At 41.8% G+C, this 22238-nt stretch overlaps 1 protein-coding gene across 4 annotated transcripts in view; it reads left to right on the top strand.

Annotated features, from left to right (window-relative positions):
- THADA (THADA armadillo repeat containing) overlaps positions 1-22238 on the top strand; it is a 314598-nt gene that overhangs the window by 228608 nt on the left and 63752 nt on the right. For all 4 annotated transcript variants that reach the window (XM_032652726.1, XM_032652725.1, XM_032652728.1 and 1 more), the window contains one exon: positions 8475-8569. In XM_032652726.1, the coding sequence (XP_032508617.1) occupies positions 8475-8569 (95 nt within the window). The remainder of the gene's footprint in view (positions 1-8474; positions 8570-22238) is intronic.

The following is a 22238-nucleotide window of genomic DNA, read 5'->3' as shown; positions in this document are numbered from 1 at the left end:
AGGGGGGAAACATGCATCTCTCATAAAAGGAATAAAAAACATACACCCTCTAAAACGGTTTCTTCAGGCTTTGAACAAATCCCAAGCCCCACACAAGGTCCCTTTTTCCTCATTCTGTACACATAACTTGAGTGTTAGTACATTAATGAGAAAAAGATGCCTAATAGAAAGATGGAAAAATATGAGGGCCTCTGGGGGTGTGGGAGGCTCCCTGGGAGTCCTCTGAAAAGGCAGGTGAGCTTTCATGGAGGGAAAGGCAAAGCCTTGGCGTTGAGCTTGTGGGGTTCCTCATGAGCAGCGGCACTCCCAGGGAAGCAGAGGCGGCTGTGGCTTCGACCTTGACCTAAGAAGTGCCCCAGGGCCTTGTGCAGACTGCCTGGGCCTTTGCGGAGTGCCGACCCAGAACCTTGGTAAAGTGATTATGGCCCCCTGTTTTCAGATTCCGTCCCCCAGCGACAAAATCAGCCTTTCCAGGGGCGGCCCCATGTGCTCTGTAGCACATGGCCAGACATTTGGTCCCTTTCTGGACAGACTGACAGCTCATGGTCTCTTGCTCTGTGCATGACGACTTGGTGAGAATTCCTTACGAATTGGCCAACCACCAGAGCAGGGCACGAAGATGGCTTCACTTTAAAAGGAAAATCCAAGTAGGAGGGCTCTGGGGCAGCATATACATGTGGGTGTGAGTATAAACACTTGCAAAACTCCAGACCAAGAATGGCTGGATGGAAGTTGGAACATAACCATAAAAAAGCAGCTCTGCCGTCACCCGCCTCCCCTCCCCCAGGGGAGGGCAAGGTAAACGAGCAGTCCCGGGTAGCCAGTCGGGGCCTGCGTGCTGCTGCCAGCTGCCCCTCATGCAGATCTGAATTCTGGATGTTACAGCGGGGGAAAATAACTTGTTTAAAAATATATATTCTGCAATTCATGACCGTTTGGCATCTTGGTTTAAACAAATCCCTTATTGTTTCTCCAGGAATGCCGTATGATGTTTGCTTGGCTGGGGGCTGTGGTGAAAATGGAAGTCAGAAGGGAGAGAGGGGTTCTTTTTATTTAATTTACACTTCCACATTTATATGACTTAATGTAGCCTGCCTCAGAGAAGTACCTCCTGCCTCCTAACCACAGCAGCTCTTCCTTTTAAAACCAAATGTAGGGAGAAGCGGCGTCTGGTCTGCAGACGGCTGCCCTGTCGCAGAGTCTCAAACTGCCGAGGACTACAAAGATGGCCAGCGGGATCTCTGGGAGACCAGAGGAAGGTCAAAAAAATAGCCCGTCAGGTCAGCCATTCAGACTGTCCCCAGAGGCTGTTCTCTAATGGTTAGTCAGGGAAGGTTTCCTAGAGGACAGGCTTTGAAGAGAGTTTTAAATACAGGACGCGGCGTGGCTAGACATGTGTCCAGTGGGGGGCCGTGGCAGGGCGTGGGAACACGTTATAGACTATTTCCCTCCTCCCTCTTCTACTACTTTTCTGCTCTCTTTACCTTCTCTTCTCCCCCAACCCCCGGCCCGGCTTCTCACCTGCCTTCTCACCTACTTTCCCTCTCTTTTTTCGGGTTGTCTTCTTTCCAGCCTATTTCAGGCCCGGTGGTGGTCCCCGGGATATTGCTTCATTAACTCCACTGCTGGCTCCACAGTGAGAGGCTGCTCGTGCTTTGTACTCATTGCGGTGGAGACCAGAAGTGACCTGTGTAGGAGTGAGCCCACGTAGGAGCCCAGATTAGAGGAAGAGCCCACAATGGGCTGTGACCCAGAGCCATTCTAAGCCATCAAGCTGGCCAGCTGCACCTATTTCATCTTCTGGTCTTCATTCTTCCCGGCATGTGGCAAGCATGTTCCCACCTTTGTATCTTTGCTCCAGTGAACTCTCCTGCCTGGAATTCCTTCTTTCCATTCACTAGCCAAATCCTTCCATGTCTCCAGACCCCTCCTCCATGACATTCTCTAAAACTGTTTTTTGTGTGTTTTGTTTTTCTCCACATACCCCCCCACGCACACGCGCACACACGCGCAGCCATAAGCTCTTCAAGGCCAGAACCTTATCCCCTCCCTCCATTTCTGTTCCAAGTAGGATGTCCCCCATGGTGCTTAGTAAAGGTTTCTAGATTCATAAAGTTAAGCCATGAGTCTAATCAGGATTCTGTGGGAGTAATTCCCTGGAGACTGGAGTGACCTTAGACCCTGACTCTGTTGAAGTCCAGATATGGTCTCCGGACTTAGAGACCTTAACAAACGCTAGTGGCCTAAAGCCAGAACAGCTGTTTTCAGCCCACTGAGTATGGCAGTGAATTCTTCTGGAAGAGTTTTGTATGTCCAAAGTGAACTGTTTCTTCCAGGGAACCCACCAAGGCTTCATGCTAATGAGCAGGGATCCCAGCCTTCCAGCATGACTTGGATCGATGGGGTGCCACTAGCGCTTCAACCCTTTGGAGCTTTTGGAGCTCTTAAAGGTCACTCCTCAGCACTCCCATTTGGGGCATGTCACCCATCCACTGTCGTTTCCTGCTGTCCCTCCCCTTCCACATCCTCTTTGCACTTCTTGTTATTCTTCAAACATGTCACATGCTGTCATCTTTGGACATGGTGCTTCCTCTGCTGGGGTCATTCTGTCCACGGTCTGTCTCCCAGACTCCCCCTCATCCTCCAGCTTTGCCAAGGCACTTCTGGACTCACCTAGGCATTTCCCCCTTCCCCATCCTTAAATTTCACTCTGTCAACCCTTCCTTTGGGCACCCACCCATCATACCATATGATTGGTTGTGTGTTTCTGTCACTAAACTAGTGGCTTTCAAGGTTTTCTGACAGCCACTCACAACAAGAAATACATTTTGCAGATGACTTTGTACTCTGTGTGTGTGTGTATATGTGTGTATATATACACATATATATACATATATACACACACCTATGAAATCTTGTATAGTTTGATATTTTACTGTCTATGTAACATATGAACAGTCTGCAAAAAAAAAAAATGCAACAGACAGAGAATTTACTCAAGATTTATTCGAGTATTCAATTTTGGGAATGTTAGCATTCGACATATCCACCATCATTTTGGATATCAAGCATACCCCACTGATACCATTCAGTATAATAGAGGGTGACTTATAACCTGGAAAAGAAAAAGAAAGGAGTTAGACTAAATCAATCAATATTTTTACTTAAAATTATTACATTTTATAAATTATACCATATCAAAGATAATTTATTAAAAATTCTTTCTGGGCAAGGATTTTATAGAAATCCTGTGTATAACAAACAATTTAAGGGAATGATGCTTACCCTGACTGCTTTATTGTACTGGATTATATTTTCTTCATCTCTCCCTCCTTCCTTTCCCTAGCTAGCTCTCTCCTTCCTCCTCCATCCCCCTCTTCTTCTTCCTTCCTTTCTTTCTCTTATGCTGGTCACCACCTACTAGTTTATTTCATAACTAACAAAATGGGTCATAACCTACAGTTTGAAAAACACTATTCAGGACTCTAAGTTCCTTGAGGGCAGTGACTGTGTCGCTGAAGCATTTCATCTTCATATTTCCATACCCTGGCACTATTCCTGGCTCTCAGTTTCCTCTTAGTAAATGTTTTCTGAATGAATGGGCTGCAGTTAAAAAGCTCTGCAGCCACTGGAATTCCGGAAGGGAAAGGAGAAGTGAATAATTTATCACAGACTTCCCAAGAGCTCCTGCTGTCCTCTAGACACTAGGGCCATTGTGGATGAGTCTGGGAAGCCTTCCTGTCTCGGCCCTGCCTTCTGCCTCTCCCAACTTCCAGGAGAGAGGGCAGGAGGTTTAATGAAGTTCAGAGATCAGGTTCTCAGGTGGGTGTTTGTCAAGGGACAAATGATAAAAACAGTGGAAGAAAGAATTTTAACAAGCCCTTCATTTCATTTTATATATGTAAACTTAGTCCTCGTAGTACCTGATTCCTGCTACTCCTTCTAAAACCACTATTATGCTGTTTTTCAGCCCATCTGTTAGACCCTGACCACTCCTGACTTTTTTCGAACACTCTAAATCTTTATTATACCATGGCCCATGCCAGGATTTTTCCATTTGGGGGAAGAAAAAAATCCCCAAACCCACCAAAACCCTGTGGCTTGGTTTCCTGTCCAGCTGGCTTGCTCTTTCCCAGGATTTTATTCCCATCATCAAAGTGGCTTGACAGACAGAGAACAAACCTCTGGCTCACCCTGAACTCACAGCGTACCATTTCCAAGTCAGAACAAACATCAAGTAATAGGGAGAGAAAAAAAAATTATTTTCCTGACTTAGAAGCCAGTTCAGAGTGAAGCCCAACTCTGATTCCAGACGGTGATGTTCTGAGGCTGAGGCTGTGGCTGTCCTCGAGGGTGGAGCCTCAAACAGTGGACTCCAGGCCACAATTTCTCTCCGAGTCAGTCTCAAAGGAGAAGCCATGGATGGGACTCCTTTGTAGCCCCAAATCCTCTCTGTTTCCTGGAATCAAGAGCAGCAGCCTTTGAGGGAGCCTCCCATGATCTCGTTAGACTATGTTAGACTTGGCCTAGAGCCTCACAGTTATGGGAGCAGTCAGAGTGGTCCCTGCGGTGTTCCAGGAGGCCTGCAAGGTCGGCAGCCTGTGCCAGGTCAAGAGAAGATGCAGGGCTTCCCTGGTGGCGCAGTGGTTGAGAGTCCGCCTGCCGGTGCAGGGGACACAGGTTCGTGCCCCGGTCCGGGAAGATCCCACATGCCGCGAAGCGGCTGGGCCCATTAGCCATGGCCGCTGACCCTGCGCGTCCGGAGCCTGTGCTCCGCAACGGGAGAGGCCACAACAGTGAGCAGCCCGCGTACCACAAAAAAAAAAAAAAAAAAAGAAGATGCAGAACACTTCAGCCTGGCAGGGGGCTTTAAAGATTGCCAGCCTTTCCTCCCTATTCATTTAGAAATTAAAAAAATATATATTAACCTAGCTAAAAATCTCATGGAAAGTAGGCTTGAAACCCTGTAGGGTCAGGGGTAGGAGGGGAGGCCCCTGAGTTCCTCCAGACTTGAAAGTCAAACCAGTTTCCCAGAAACTTCCCTTGATGGTTCCGTATGGCTTCACCAGCAGAAAAACATCTAGGGTGAGAAGCTATGACTCTATGAGGCCAAATGGAGCAAGGAGCACACCGAGGAGTACCAGTTAGCACGGAGTATCCCATCTCCTGAAAGCCTGGCTTGCCTCACTCTTGTTTCCACCTTCTCAATACATTCTCTGTCTTCCCAGACTGGTCTCTCCAGGTCCCTGGACAAGCCAAACTCATTTCTTCCTACATCTATTGCCCCCTCTCAAAATCCCCTTCCTTGTCAACTTTGTCTATCTAAATTCTTCCCATCGTTCACAGTCCGGTTGGAATTACATCTTCATAAACCCATTTCCATGTCTCCAGTCCACCCTAATATGTTCTTTCCCTTAACTCCTTACATCCTGTCCTGAAGTTTGTCTTTGTTTCTGTCTCTATAATGAGACAAAACTCTCCGAGGTCAGAAATCATTTCATGTGCATCTCTTCCCAGCACCTAGCTCAAAGCTGGATGCTCAGGAGGCCTTCCACCTGCTATCTGCAGACCATTTATTATTCAGCCCTGTGCTTCATGTCTGATAATTCATTAACCCCTGGCATTAGGTTTTCTTGCTTTCTTTCTTGAGTGACCATTTCTCTGCGGGGAGGGGAGGATATCCCACCTGTTACACAGTGGAAATGCCAGAACTGGAAATATCATTAAAGAAGTTTTCATAGACTGTGGGCTTTTCAACTTCACAGGTCAAGTTATGGACTGACCTGGGGAAAATTGGATAGAGACAAAAGATAGGGGTAACATTTGGGGAGGGGGAATTCCAAATAGATCAAAATGTTAACAAGAACAAAAAAGGGAACTGTAAAGTACTAGAAGAAAATATGGGAAAATTTAAAAATGTATACCTATATTTATCTTGGAGAAGGGTTAGAGTGTTAGCATGACGTAAAATCCAGAAGGCATAGATAAAAATATTAATATATTTGACTGCATAAAACTAAACATTTTTGAATTGCAAAAAAATATAAATAAAGTTAAAAGACAGATGATAAACTGCAAAAACATATTTGCAACACATGTGACAAAGGGCAGATTTCCTTAATATACAAAGAGCTCCTACAAATCAATAAGGAAAAGACCAATAACATAATGGACAGGAGATTTGATTACAGTTCACAGAAAAGGAAATTCATATGAGAAGCATATGAAGGGATGGTTAACCTCACTTATAATAAAATAATTGTGACTTAAAACAATGAGATACTATTTTTCACTTAGCTTGGCAAAGGTCTAAAAGTTTAATTACTGTGTTGGTCAGGTTGTTGGTGGGTGGGATTCTTACACACTGTTGGTGAAAGTATAAATAGGTACAGTCTCTTTGGTGAGCATCTTATCAAAATCAAGCAAAATTTTAAATGTGCAAATATCTTGATCCAGCAATTCAGCTTTTAGGGATTTCTCTTTTGAGTACTCATTCATATGCATAAAACTCATGTACATATATCTTTATTGCAGCGTTGTTTTCAGCAAAGTATCTTTAACAATCTGAATTATTTCAGTAGGGGACAGGTACATCCATGAAATGGAGCAGTTCACAACCATTTAACAAATAAGGCAAGGGCTTCCCTGGTGGCGCAGTGGATGAGAGTCCGCCTGCCGATGCAGGGGACACGGGTTCGTGCCCCGGTCTGGGAAGATCCCACATGCCGCAGAGTGGCTGGGCCCGTGAGCCATGGCCGCTGAGCCTGCGTGTCCGGAGCCTGTGCTCCGCAACGGTAGAGGCCACAACAGTGACAGGCCCGCGTACCGCAAAAAAAAAAAAAAAAAAAAAGAGTTAAATAAGGCAAATCTCTGTTTTTAATAGAATGATATATCTAAAATATATTAGCAGGAAAAAAAGTAATACTCAGAACTTAGTATGTAGTAAACCACTACTTATATAAAAATAAACAAGTGGGTAGCTATAGATAGATGCTTGTAAATGAATAGAATGTGTCTGGCAGGGTATACTGTAGAAAGTAGTAATAGAGGTTGCCTCAGGGGAATAGAACATGTGGGTAGATGGTGGGGGCATGGAAAAGGAACTTTATTTTTACTGCATACCCTTTTGTACTGTTTGAATTATTTTTATACCATGTGCATGTGTTACCTGTTTTTTAAAACTAATTTTTTAAAATAGCCAGGCGTAGGTATGAAATTAGGCCAAATGTGAGATATACACATAAACTAGTAGTTATGTCAGGGAGCAAGCAGATACTGTAGGTGAAGCAAGTCAGTGGGACAGAAGTGAGGCAGGTCAACAATGGGGAGACCTTGAAACAAGACAGTTTTAACTTAAAAGTATCTGATTTGCTTTTCATGCAAATCATGCGTATCCCTAGGATATGGGCAGTTCAGGACGGAGTGTGAATAAACTTTAGGGAAATGGTAAAACTGTTAATTTACAGGGAGTGAGAAGGATGGATTGAGGGATCAAGCCAGATGGAAATATACTAACCAGAACTTGTGCCCTTCCCTCATCGTAGGTCGGAGGCAGGGGAGCAGGGCAGGGAATGTACCACATCAGTGCTCACAGTGATTCACCGTGAGGTGAGGTGATTAGGGTGTCAGTTGTACACGTTTAGGAATCTGATTCAGGTCACAGAGATACTAAGTGGCAAAGCCAGCTTTCAAACCCAGATCTGTCCCTACTGTTTCTACTGCTTGCCCTGAGTTCTTAGTGCACCAAGGAGGTTTGGGCCCTTTTCATGGTCAATATGAACTGAGGCTCAGAGCCGGGGACTTTCGGTGCTGTACTCAAAAGAAGGTCTTCATTCTTTTTTATCTAGACCCCCTAAATTGGAGCCCACTTACTTTTTCCAGCGTGTGGTTCAAAGCGTAAAAAAGAGCTGCTCCATTTACTGAAAAAAGAAAAAAATCTCATTTATCGGGAAAGGAATGTCTGTTGCAGCGTTTGTTAATGCTGTTCGCGTGTTTGTTTTTTCAGCTGGTTATTTTAAGTCTGTAAATATGGTTTATCACATGTGAGTGCAATTCTCCTCCGAAATGCTAAATCAGTGATATTCATAACCAATGATTTTCGCCCTAAATTTGTCCAGTTCAGAGGAAGATAACAGAAAATGGTGTCGTATTCCCCCCACCCCCTTGTTTCCAAATAACTGGGATCAGATATTGGTTGTCGTCTGTTTTCAGTTAATTTTCTCTGGAGCCAGAGCATAGAGTTTTCTCTGTTTCGTACACTCACAGCCCCAGCCTCCACCATATGCACTAGGACTTCATTTTCTCCTTGACTTGCTCGTGTGTTCTCACCATTGGTGACTGTCCATCATTTTTACATTCGTTACAACTCTGAGCCTCATGACGTGCCTCGTAGAAAATACCCATTTTCTCTTTTCTGTGACTCAGGCTTCAGAGAGAGAAAATATCAATTTATTTTCTGTTCTTTACTTTTCTAGGCAAAATCCATGTTTGGTGACCAGAGCTGTGTATATTGATATTCTCTTCCTGTTGACTTGCTGTCTTGACAAACCCTCAAAAGACAACCAGCCAGGTATGAGTCATATTTATATCATATTTTGGAATGATTACAGGTCTTTGAAATGTAGGTAGGGTATTGAGCGGCTCTACTACGCACTCCCCCACCTTCTACTTTTGCAGGACTAACCACATATCAAAATTAAACATAGTATCATACGGTTTCCTCATAGAAGCTTCCCAAGGAAACTTGTCCTTGTTTAGTTGCAAGTTTGTTTTCTATTTGGTCATTCAGGGAAGAGTCTGGACTCTACTCAGATACCTCTGTATTTCTGAGACCTTGGCTCTTTCCTATTTCATGCATTTTCTTTGAAAGGTCATCATTTTCAATAACTCAGAGTTCATTCTGTTCCATTTTATAGAGATAGCCTAGTGGACTCATTTGATGCTGGAGCCTGGATATTTGAGACTCAATCTCAAATCCACCCCTCGCTACCTTGAGCTCTGACTTTATACGTGTTCCCTGGTGTCATGTATATTTCCTGGTATGGGCCCCAGATCCACATGCAATTGTTCTATTTTCATCATGATTCACAAAGTGGTTTTCTTAAAAGGGAGAGGGGCAGCTCCAAATAAAAAAATGTTTTGATGTGTTTATATAAGAGGCCTCAGGAAGTGCTGTACATGAGTTCCAGGCCACAGACTGAAACTGATTTTCATCAACACAAACTGGAATGCAGGGTAATGAGCCTGCAACTGGTTAAAATCAGCCTCTTCTAATTGATTAGGCCTGTCTAAAGGAGGCTACAATTACAAAGTCAGATTTTGAGTACAAGCAGGCCAGGCCTTTCCTCTGTTACATTTAGTCTGTCAATGATTTGTTGTCTTCAGTAAATATATTCAGGCTGTCAGAGTCCAGCTCTGTCCATATGGAACCCTGTTCCCAAATTCAAGCCAATTTAAAATGCTTTGGGGGGGAGGTGCGAAGCTGCCTCACTCTTATCAATGCATATTAGCCCACAAGGCCCCTGTGGCCATGCAGAGGTAATAAGAACACACCTGGACTTTGATCAGCTCCAAGTCCCTGCATAGGGGTAGCTGTTGCATCCTTTTGGTAGAAGAGGATCATATAGTTTTATGGCTGTGAAACACTTCTAGTTTATACCTCTTACCCCAGCATAATTATTAATAGTGCCCCTTTTACTCTTGAAAGTGTCCAGGTTTGCACAATAAATCACAGGTCACCCTAGCTATAAGGGACCTCAGGGTTGCGTCCACTTTATTTTACACTTGAGTTAACTGGGGTCCAGAGATTTTATATAAAGAGATTATGAATCAGGTGTTACCAAGTAAATCATGTGGGGTTTCTACCATTTTTGTATTTCAGTTCAAAATTTCATGTAGCTTAGTGATACTTCTCTGCTTAATGTCTAAAGAGCCTTGTCTGTGAAAGAGTAGCTCACTACTTACAAATCCATTCACTGGGTTCCTATCATAGTTGTGTGGTTGACTATACTCATTAGGTTTTTCTGAACTAAGCGTTTCTTGGTGTATTCGTACCATTATTCCTTGTCTGGAAGGGTTTAACCCTTGAATGTTGTAAAATACCCTTCTTTCTTCTCCAATTGCCTGTCCTTTACTGATGAGCTAGGTTCCTCCATGAAGATGACTTCGGCCTTTTGGAATCATCCTTTCCACAAACTCTTGCATTATTTAGCGTTTGTGCCCCAATTAAATGTGATCACAAGCTGTTGTTTATTACTCAACGGTATTTCACTTGCATCAATGTATTATACCTCTTAGAGTCATTACTTTTCAGAGGAAGATATGCAAGGGGTGGGGCACTTTTACTCTTTTTCTAACATGACAGCTATAGCTCTAAATATTTAATCCTGCACTCTACAGTATGGCAGTCACTAACCATATGCGGCTCTTGAACAACTGAGATGTGGCTGATCGAAGTTGAGGTGTTCTATAAGAATAAAATACACACCAAATTTCGAAGACTTAGTATGAAAAAAAGGTTAAATTTCTCAATAATTTTTACATTTATTACACATTGGGATGATAATATTTTTGATATATTTGTTTAAATTAAAAGTATCATTAGGGTTTCCCTGGTGGCGCAGTGGTTGAGAGACCGCCTGCCGATGCAGGGGACACAGGTTCGTGCCCCAGTCCGGGAGGATCCCACATGCCACGGAGCGGCTGGTCCCGTGAGCCATGGCCGCTGAGCCTGTGCCTCCGGAGCCTGTGCTCCGCAACAGGAGAGGCCACAGCAGTGAGACGCCCGCATACTGCAAAAAAAAAAGTATTATTAAAGTTAATTTCATCTGTTTCTTTTTAAAATGTGGCTATCAGAAAATCAAAAATTACATATATGGCTCATATATTCCTATTGGACAAGCACTGATTTTTTCCAGTCCTTTGGGAATTGCCCTCGTAAACCACAGGATATATATGTATGTGTCTTCTATATGACTGTATGTATTCATATACTACATCCACACAAATAGTGGTAGCAAATTCTCCTCCTTTGAGGATGAATTAGATATTTAGAACTAACCAAATGTCAAATAAAATGGCAGTTAAGGTAGATAGCACTGTTTAGGATAAAAGTAAACTGTGAGCTTAAAATAGTTAAATCGATTCTTGTGTGTTTCATAAATTATTTCCAAAGGCAGTTTGAGCAATAGCTAAGTGTATCACCAAACAAGGTGATCACTTACTTGGATGTGTAGATTTCAGTATGATTTCTAAGTATTGTCCTGACAGTTTTACCTTGTAAATGCCTTGAAAGAATGGATCGTGGTTAGGTCCTGTGTCCCCCAACTAAGCAAGTAGTAGGCCTGCGTTAAATGGATTTGTTATTAACTGATTGATTGAAATGCAGAATTTTCCTCAGTTTTTAGAATAGTAACAGGTGTCATCAAGATACAAATCTCATTTAAACTCATGCCTCAATCACACGTGAATTCATTTTCCAGGTTCAGATCAAATGTATATATTATGTGTATATGTTTGTAAATACACATCTATCTACCTCTAAAGCTCACAGAGCTCAGAGTAGGGAGTACACTACATAGGCTTTAAAGCTAGATCCCTAGGTTTGAATCCCAGGTCTGCCATTTACTAGCTTTCGTGACCTTAGGCAAGTCATTTAACCTCTTTGAGACACTTCTCCTCAATTGTAACTGGGGATATAATAGGATCTATACCTTAGAGTGGTTGTCAACTAACACGTGTAAAGTCCTATGTAAAGAATGTACTTTGTATGGCACAGAATAAGTGCTCAATAAATTTTAGCTACCATTATTATTATTATCATCGTTATAATTATCACTGGCTGGAAACTATGCATCTAATCCAGTTTCCTGCAGCCTGGCAGAGTTATGGTCAATCCCTCACATTTACAACTCTCCTCATGTTCTTCAACATTTTCAAGAAAGAAGAAATGCCTGCTTTCCTCGGAAAACACTGAAGCATACCTGGCATGGAATGTCAAGAATCCACTTTGGAATCCACTTGATTAGGGATGCTCCTGCCCCTCTGACTGATCCAGAAAAGGATCATCTTGTGGTTATCGTTCATTATTTTTTTGTTGTTCATCAGACATGACATGCTAACGTCAGACAAGTTAAGCACCTACATCTGGAGAGACACATGATATGTTTGGGGCTTATAAGTAGGTCGAAAAAGGGATTACAGATGCTATAAAGGGAAGTGTGTATGGGATACACTGGAGGCACTAAAGAATGAAAGGTCGTTTCTACTTGGGAGGACAAGGAAGCCTTCATAGAGGAGGAGGTAGTTGAGCAGAGTTTTGAAGATGAGTAGAAATCCACCAGATGGGCAAAGGACAGGTGGGTAGTTATAGACAGAGGAGGGAGCATGTCTGCAGCCACAGACGCTCACGTCAGCACAGCTTTCAAAGAACTGGGACAGTGCGATTGCAGTGTTGGGTTCAAGGACAGGAGGTGTGACTAGAAGTGAGGCTGGGAGGCGGGAACTCAGTCAAGGAGAGCGGCATGGTCCAAAGTCTAAGGAGCTCGAACTTGACCCCGTAGGCAAAAGAGATTATCGGAGGATATAAGACAGAGGGTAGGGTCACGTGGTTTTTAAGACAGAGTGACATTTTCTGTGCCCCCATCCTTAAAGGAGTCTTAGGATCCTTAATGGAGCCAGGTTCCTTTGCCACGGAAAAAGAATGAAACTGTAAATGCATTCATGGAATGTCAGGGCATTGTCATAACCATCATTGAGAGTTTGGGAGATGGGGAGTCCAAAGTGGAGGACTAGAGTTAAAGGCAGTACAATGCTGAAAATAGTTGTTTTAGCATGGTGTGATTTTAGGGGGATTTCTTCCTCTTATTTTCCATTTTACCAATTTTACATAACATAATTCTGTTTTATTCATGTGTGTGTATATACATGTATTTCAACAGTAACTGTATCTAAATATGAATCTTAAAGGAGATTAATTGTTCTAAAAGAAAAGAAGTAATGTCAATTTCTGGGAAACTTTTTTGGACGGAGGAGGATCTGCCTGTCTCCTCTCAAACACTATTCTGTAAGTGACCTTGGACGGCTATTTCTACCTCTAAAATGTCTTAGAACATTGAAGGGCTGGGGGCATAAACAATGAGAAAACCAGTGAAGGGGAAAGGCAGAGAAAATGATTAGAACAGCTTAAGATAATGATGTGTTTTGTGTAATTCAGACTTTTATCTTAGTACTTCCCAATCATTTGAGGTTTCCTTAGCCATTAACTAGGTTTTAAAAATTCCAAATCTGGGGGTTTTGTTTTGAGTTTTAAAGTGATTTAAACCCACAAGGACTCTCTGTCCCCTGTATTCTTTTTCCTCTTCTGAATCCAGCTGTCATCATTAGTATGTATCAGTTTCCTGCTAGAAAGAAAATTATAGTCCCCGATTGGAGTTGGGGGGGTGAGGAAGAAAGAGCCTAACTGCTCCAAGGACTCAGAGGCTGGGTTACAGGTCTGGGCAGGGACAGGGAAATGGAGAGCTTTCATTCTCATTTTAAACCCATCTTAAAGTATTTGCTCTCAGGTTGGAAATTTTCCATTGAAATATCTGTTTACTGAAATACTATCTGAAACTTGACTAAATATTTACTCCCTTTTTTCTGAGAGGTGGACTTTCTATTTCTCTCTTATGCCCACACCCCTTAAATTTGTGTTTTTCACAGCTACTGAATTGAACATTTTCTTTTACCAACTGTTTAAACAAATATTTTACCTATTTGCACTGTCTGACTTTCAGTTTAAGTTCTCTTGGTGGGTTTATGAGTGGATTTTTCCTTTCCTAGTCTCCATTTTACTAATTTTATGTAACCCCGTTATTTCTTTTGTAATTATGTGTTACATATTAAAATATGAATCTTGAAGAGGATTAGTTATTCCCAAAGAGATAAAGAAAGGACATAATGACAGTTTCCAAAAAGTGTTTCAGGTGGAGAAGGATTTGTCCATCCTACCCACATCGTGTAAGTGATCTCAAAAGGCTGTTTCCCTACCCCTGAAATGTATATGGGAGGCCCATTATATTCTAATTTTTAGGAAACATTATTTTCAGTATCATCGCCCTTGTAGGGATCATAAAAATTATGGCCAATGTGTACGGAGCACTTAACTCCATGCCAAGCACTGTGCCAAGCATTTTGCACGCATTAGTGAAGAAGGTACTAGTGGTTCTTCATTTTAGACGTGAGGGAACTGAGGAACAGAGAGAACTGCCCGACGTCACTTGTACAGTAAGAGAGCAGAGCCCGCGCTCTCCAGCCACCTCCAGCGTGGACCCGCAGCACACTCAGGCCTGAGTCAGGAAAACCACTCCTTGTCTCCGGGATGATGCCTTAGAGCCCTATGTTGATTCAGCTTCCTGGGCTTCTGCCCCTGCTGCAGAATCCCCAGGCCTCAAAGAGGGATCCCCCTTCCCAGTAGCTTCGCAATCACATGCTTTTATGGGGACTTCCTTGCCTGCACTGCTATCTCCCGTCTCCGGAGTGTGTGGAATAATATGAGAGCGTACCCAGGGCTAGTTACTAGAAAGAGAAAGCTTAACGCTCCCGGGCAGCTACCTGCCCTTTTTCCCTTTGAAAGTGGACCTACAGCCACTGCATGAAAGACTTCCTAATACCAGGCTGCTGGTAACCGCATTTTGTGGTTTCTTTGTTAGTTGGCATTTATAGTTCGGATCTCATCATTCTGCCAAGTGCAATAAACATTTTGTTTTAACTAGAATGTAACTTTTATTATTGTTATTATTTTTCTTCTAAATGCCTTAAAAGTGACCAGCTTGTGAGCATGAAGTCAGGATCCCTAAATAGTCTGAATGCCAAGTCAGTGTGCCTTGTAGATCAGTACAAGATTAGAAGACAGGCTCTCATTTTTTACTGCTTGTGTTTATATCATGGAAGTTCGGTAACATAAGCCCTCCCAAAGGCCAGCTTAGATGTTGATGGTGGTTAAGTGGTAAAAATCTGTGAGAAGCATTCAGTGATGCCTTGTATTTGTACTGCCTTGAACATGAATAATATATGTGTGACAAGAATAAATATAAGGTCAATGATTTTTTTTGACATATTATAACTTCCTTTACCTAAGTTCCTGGGAAATATAGCCAAACAATTACAGAGAAGAAAAACATTGGCAACTTACAAACACCTGCTTTGATTATTTGGTCTAATTAGGTTAAATTTAACCAATCCCATCTGAACAAATTGAAAACAATTCTTATCTGTTCCCGTGGTCATGCACTTTTATCGGCGTTGGATGCAGACGTGTTTAATATGACACAGTTGATGCTATTCTCTCAGCTCTGGGTGGGAGATAAAAGGGAATTGAGAACATAGTTTTAGAGTCTTCTAGGGACTTTGTATTTATGGGTCTGCAGCTATGAAATTTCAAAAAAAAAAAATAGACTTTGTTATCAATAAGTTAGTTGCCTTTCTCCAAAACAGTGGGACTGTCATTTGAACTGTTGCTTTTGCCAAAAGTCTCTTTCCCAGGGAACAGTGAGCTCCTAAAATGAGCAGATGATTCCTAGCTACCATTCAGAAAGAATAATACAGGATGTGTTATTAGATTGCTAGGTTCATGTGGTATTGACCCCTTGTTAATTCCAAGCTGAGTACAGTGGCCCACAATTCTTAGAATTTTAGAGTTTAGAGATCATTTCATCAGTAAGTAGAGTGGAAACTGTAACAATTAAGTGACTTGCCCAAGGTCACACAGCTGGTTAGTGAAAAAGTCAAGCTTTCCTGGCTCCTGGTCCACTGCCCATTTCTGTGACCAGAGTTAATAGTGTTGAGAGTTGGGCCAAGTGTCTGGATCTGTAACAGAACCACGTCATGAAACCTTCGTACTCACATTTCCACCCCAGGAGTCAAATACTGTTCCAGTGGGCAGCTGGGGTCTCAGAACATCCGTGATTTCAGTCTTCTATGTGTTCCTGTCTTGCCCTACTCTAACCCCAGTCCTCACAGATAATCTGAAACTAGTTGCCCATGTCAGTTAAATTAGTTAAGCAAGAAGTTTCTGAAAGCTTATTCTAAACATTTCATGTAAATGGAATCATACAACATATAGCCTTTTGTGTCTGGATTCTCTCACTTAAAGTTTTCAAGGTTCATCCATTTTGTAGCATGAGTCTTTTCTTTTTTTATGACTGAATGATATTCCATTGTTAGATATCCCATGTTTTGTTTCATCAGTTGATGGATGTTTGGATTGTTTACACTTTTTGGCTGTTATGAATAATAATGCTATGAAGATCCATGGACAGGTTTTTGTGGGGATATATGCTTTCAGTTCTCCTGGGTATTTACCTAGGAGTAGAACTGCTGGGCCATGCGCCAACTCTAAGTTTAAGTTTTTGAGGAATTGCCAAACTTTTCCCAAAGAGACTGCACCATTTTACATTCCCACTGGCAATGTATGAGGTTTCCAATTTCTCCACATCCTTGACAATACTTGTTATTGTCCATCTATTGATTATAGCCATCCTAGTGGGTATAAAGTAGTATTTCATTGTGCTTTTGATTTGCATTTCCCTAATAGCTAATGATGTTGGGCATCTTTTCTAATGCTAATGAGCCATTTTGTACACCTTCTTTAGAGAAATGTCTGTTCTGATCCTCTGTGTTGTTTGTCTTTTCATTCTTGAGTTGTAAGAATTCTTTATATATTCTGGATATTAATTCCTTATCAGATATACGATTTGCAAATATTTTCTCCCATTCTGTGCACTGACTTTTGACTTTTGTGATAATGTCCTTTAATGTACAAAAATTTTTAGTTTTGATGAAGTCCAACCTGCTTTTTCTTTTGTTCCTTATACTTTTAATGTCATATCTAAGAAACTGTTGCCTAATCCGAGGTCACAAAAACTTGTATACATTTTCTTCTTAAGAATTTAATAGTTCTGTGTCTTAACTTTTCGGTTTCTGAGCCATTTTGAGTTAATTTTTGTATTTGGTGTGAGGTACAGGTCCAGCCTCATCCTTTTGCATGTGACTATCCATTTGTCCCAGCACTCTTTGTTTAAAAGACTTCACCTTTCCCCATTGAATTGTCTTGGCACCTTGGTCAGTCAGAAAATCAAGTGACCATAAATACATGGATTTTCTGGACTCTCAGTTCTATTTCATTGATCTGTATGTCTGTCTTTATACCAGGACCACACTGTCTTGATTATCGTTGCTTTATGATAACTTGAAATCAGGATGTGTGAGTCCTCCAACTTTGTTCTTTGTTTTCAAGATCATGTTGGCTGAGTCCTTACATTTTCATTCAGATTTTAGGGTCAGCTTGTCAACTTCTGGAAAAAGAAAAGTCAATTAGGATTTTGATAGGTATTATGTTAAACCTGTAGTTCAATTTGAGGAGTATTGTCACTATAATAATATTATATCTTCAGATATTCAGATCAGAACACAGGGTGTCCTTCCATTTATTTAGGTCTTCAATTTTTTTCAGTGATGTTTTGTAATTTTCAGTGTACACCTCATGAACATCTTTTGTTAAATAATTTATTCCTGTTTTATTATTTTTGATGCTGTTGTAAATGAAATTATTTTCTTAATTTCAATTTTGGATTGTCTGTTGCTACTACACAGAACTGTAGTTGATATTTGTATATTGATCTTTTATCCCATGACCTTATTGAACTTACTTTTGTTTGTTTGTCTGTTTTTGTGGACTTAGAACTTTCTGTATATGAAATCATGTCCTGTGCAATAGAGATAGGTTTTACTTCTTCCTCTCCAATCTGGATGCCTTTTATTTATTTTTCTTGCCTAATCACCCTGGCTAGAACTTCCAGTACAATGTTGAATGGAAGTGCCTTGTTCCTGATCTTAGGAGGAGAGCTTTTAGACTTTCACCATTAAATATGGTGTTAGCTGTGGGTTTTTCATAGATGCCCTTTATCAGGTTGAAGAAGTCCCTTCTGTTTCTTGCTTGTTGAGTGTTTTTATCACAAAAGAGTGTTGGATTTTGTCAAATTCTTTTTCTGCATCTAATGAGATGATCGTATAATTTTTGTCCTTTATTAATGTGATGTGTCATGACTTTTTCTTGCTGAGTAGTATTCCATTATATGCATGTGTTGTTTATATTAATTCACCAGTTGAAATACATTTTTTGGAAATTGTGGATAATGCAGCTCTGGTAGCATTATTCCACTTTTTGGAAATTGTGAATAATGCAGCTCTGAGCATAGAAGTATTTGTGTGGCCATATGTTTTTATCCTTCATAAGTAAAACCTAGGAAAGGAATTACTAGGTCATATGATAAGGATTCTTTAGGTAATAAGAAACTGCCAAACTGCTTTCCAAAGGGCCTTACCACTTTGCATCCCCAGGAACAATGTATGAGAGGCCCAGTTATTCTGCATCCTCATCTAGATGTGGTATTGCCCCTCTTGTTAATTTTAGCCATTCTGGTACATGTGTAGTGGTGTCTCACTGTGATTTTAATTTGCATTTCCCTAATGACCAGTTATGCTGAGCACCTTTTCGTGTACCATATTTGCCATACATATATCTTTCTTGGTAAAGTGTCTATTCAAATCTCTCGCACATTTCTTTTTTAAATTGTGTTTTTCTTATTATTGAGTAGTGAAAGTTCTGTGTTCTGGATATAAGTATTTTATACAAACATTTGTTAAAGATTTTCTACCTATCTGTTGCTTGTCTTTTTTCTTAACAATGTCTTTTTTTTTTTTGCGGTACGCGGGCCTCTCACTGTTGTGGCCTCTCCCGTTGCGGAGCACAGGCTCCGGACGTGAAGGCTCAGCGGCCATGGCTCACGGGCCCAGCCGCTCCGCGGCATGTGGGATCTTCCCGGACCCGGGCACGAACCCGTGTCCCCTGCATCAGCAGGCGGACTCACAACCACTGCGCCACCAAGGAAAACCTTAACAATGTCTTTTGAAGAGCAACTGTTTTTAATTTTGATGAAGTCTGATTTATCCATTTTCTCTGTGTCTTATGCTTTTTGTGCCCTAGTAAAGAAGTCTTTGCCTATCCTAAGGTCACAATGATGTTCTCTCAGGTTTTCTTCTAAAGTTTGCTTTGTTTTTTTTTTTTTCCTTTTTTTTGGCCGTGCCGCGCGGCATGTGGGATCTTAGTTCCCCGACCAGGGATTGAACCCCCAACCCCCTGCATTGGAAGCGTGGCATCTTAACCACTGGACCGCCAGAGAGGTCCCAGGTTTTCTTCTAAAGTTTGCTATTTAAGGTTTTACATTTAGATCCATGGTCCACTTTAAGCTAATTTTCGTGTATGTCATGAGATAAGGTCAAAGTTCTCTTTTTTTGTTTTTTTTCATATGAATATCCAGTTGTTCTGGCTCAGCAAGATCTCTGGGCTCTGGGTTCCCCCTCTCTGTGCTGGAGCATGGAAGTTGCCTCTAGGTAGTAGTCCAGGGCAACTATAAGGCCTACCTTGTTTGTTTCCTTCTCTCAGGGAAACATACTACTCATGTCTGATGTTTAAAAACGATAGTTTCATACATTTGTCTAGTTTTCTAGTTGTTTATGGCAAAGGGCAATTTCTGTAGCAGTTAAACTTTCATGGGTTAAAGCAGAAATCACTTTCATCACTTTGTTTTGAAACCTCTTAGTTCCTCAATTGCAAAGTGGGGATAATACCTTCAGAGCATTGAGGTGAAGGTCACATGAAAAAAATTGTAAAAACTCCATGAAAAGTAACACAAAAGGAAAAATCCAACACTGTAAGAAAAGCAGCTATTAGGAAGTAATATTGGTAGCAAGAACAAAGAAATGAATGGTCATCTCATCCAGAGGAGGAGACAGAGCTTCTGCTGGTCCCATGGCCAGGTATGCTTACTCCCAGACTCACCTCCATTGCCCATCTGGCAGAATTTACTTAATTCCTCCTTGGCTGGGGCCAGACTTCACATTAAGTAGCATTTGCAGTCCAGCCAGACTCTCTTGGGTTTGCCAGCTGTAAACTATACCTTGTAGCATCATTCCCAGAGACATTGATGTAGTCCAGTGGTGCCAGGAACCTCTTCAGTCTTAGAGTCTGTTTCTTCCAGAACTGTAAACTGTAGTGCTGGCAAGGGATTGAAATCAGTGGTCCTAGTCTCTCATTACAGGTGAGACAACAGAGGTAAGCCCCAGTTATTTAAAGGAGTCTTCCCAGCCAGCTACCAAGACTCTCAAGTTGATTTCACACTATATCTCATTGCCTAAGGGTGGAAGAGAAGCCTGAGGTCCTTTGTGGGGAAAAGGTTAAATTAAACAGGGATGTCTAAGGTGTGATGATAAGGAAGTTTCTGATTTCCCAGTCTTGTCCTTAGGAGCAATTCGCTGACAAAGAATCCAAAGCAGTGTATTACTTAGAAGTAATTTTATGTTTGTGTCTTTGGGTTGTCATGTGTTTATCCACAAGTATTTCCTGACTTCCTCCCAGTGTTGGGCAGAAGCAGGGATGGGATGATGGGTGGAGGTGAGAAGTAAAAACTGCTGGTCCCACCCAGTGCCTGATGAGCTCATTTTTAGCCTACCCAAATCCTTTCAGAGCTCTTCTGACTCTGTGTTGTCCAAGCCACTGGGACTGTGCCTATTTTACGGGTTGACTAGAGAGTCCTTCAAATAGTATTCTCAGAAACTCTTCCTTCTTCCTCAACAGCAGATAAGGAATTCTGTGCTTAAAAAAATACTTTGAGAATAGGCTGGGACAAGGGAAAGGGGGAATGTTTTCAAAGGGGTGTGTGTCAGGCACCATACCTATGAAAGCCGGGCATGAGACCTAGAGACCTAGGAGTCCAGAGACCTAGAAACAAAAGTAGGCAAGAAATAAACAACTAGTACCAGTTCAGGGCACTTCTCTAGACAAAGTTAGTCTCCAAACCCTCCCACTAGGTCATTCTACATGTTTGTAACTGGAAGGGCCCCTCGGGTCTGGATTACAGTTTACTGGGAGGGGCAGAGGATTAAATAGAAGAATGGAATTTCCCTTCGATAAGGAGAAGCCAAGATTTATTAAATTAGTTGATTTGTTGTTGATGTTGTTGTAGTTCCTATGGTTTCCTTTTCTCTACAAATACAGGTTTTTTTAAACCGAGAAATAACATAACAGGACATTAACATTCACGGAGTGTACAAATTATCGTCTGTGATTATTTTTAGAACCAGTTTATCAACTGTTCCAGATAAGAACTTTTGTTGGATCTGATTACAGATCTCTCTAACCAGAGCTACAGATCTTTGAAACAGAAAAAGTTGGCCCTTTCATTATGCCTTAAAAGTAAAATCTGCTTCGTATTTCCTCACTCTCTACTTCTTTAAGGAGGGTAGAGATTCTGAGGGGGGGAAGGATAGGGGAAATTTCTACAAAATTTTCTTGACCAAATGGTATCAGAGAATTCAGAACCATTACAATATATGAAAGAGAAATTCATTTGTTCATTTATTCATTCAAGCCGGAGGGAACAGCATGTGCAAGGTCAGGCAGAAAACAGAACATTCTTCTGAGGCTCAGTCAGTGGCAAGTGACCACCATAGTGGCACAATCAGTATCATTGCCATTTACATGGTATCCACAGTAAGTGACTTGCTCCATAGCAGTGAAACTATTTTTTTTTCTGTTTTGTTGGTCCTTTCAGTCCTGAGGAGGATCCTTCCCCCTTTATGGATTCTGATTGCTGCTTACAAGTAGAACACGTTTGCTGTGATTATTGGGGTTTTAGCTTCTCCCATAACCATCTCTGCTGGGGCCAAGAAAACTCTGTCAATTTGGGCCTGTACACTTACTCCCTCTGGCCCCTTTTATTTTGGCCAGCTCAGCACAAAGCAATCAGGCTATCTTGGTTCGTGACATTAACAGCGAAGGCCAGGAACTATGTAATGTTCAGGAGCTCTTTGGTTGAGCACTAGATGAAGGGGTTGACATATGATGAGGGGCCATGGTGTATGAAAACAAACACCATTAAACACTAGAATTACACACGTTCGGCATGGCAAGATGTTTACACTGTGAGAAGCACGGATGATCTCAGATGGTCTGAAGTAGTGGTTCTTAAAGTGTGGTCCCTGCATCAGCAGCAGCATCGCCCAGGATTTGTTAGAAGTGTGATTTGGGGGGCCCCGTCCCAGACCTACTGAATCAGGAACTCTGGAGGTGAGTACGCCGAAGTTTGAGAGCCAGTCGTCTAAGGTAACAGCACAGCCACCATCCTGGGGATATGCTCAGT

The sequence above is a fragment of the Phocoena sinus genome, chromosome 13 (assembly GCF_008692025.1).
Source record: "Phocoena sinus isolate mPhoSin1 chromosome 13, mPhoSin1.pri, whole genome shotgun sequence".
In the NCBI taxonomy this organism is placed as follows: domain Eukaryota; kingdom Metazoa; phylum Chordata; class Mammalia; order Artiodactyla; family Phocoenidae; genus Phocoena; species Phocoena sinus.
This window is presented reverse-complemented; position numbering and strand designations above follow the sequence as displayed.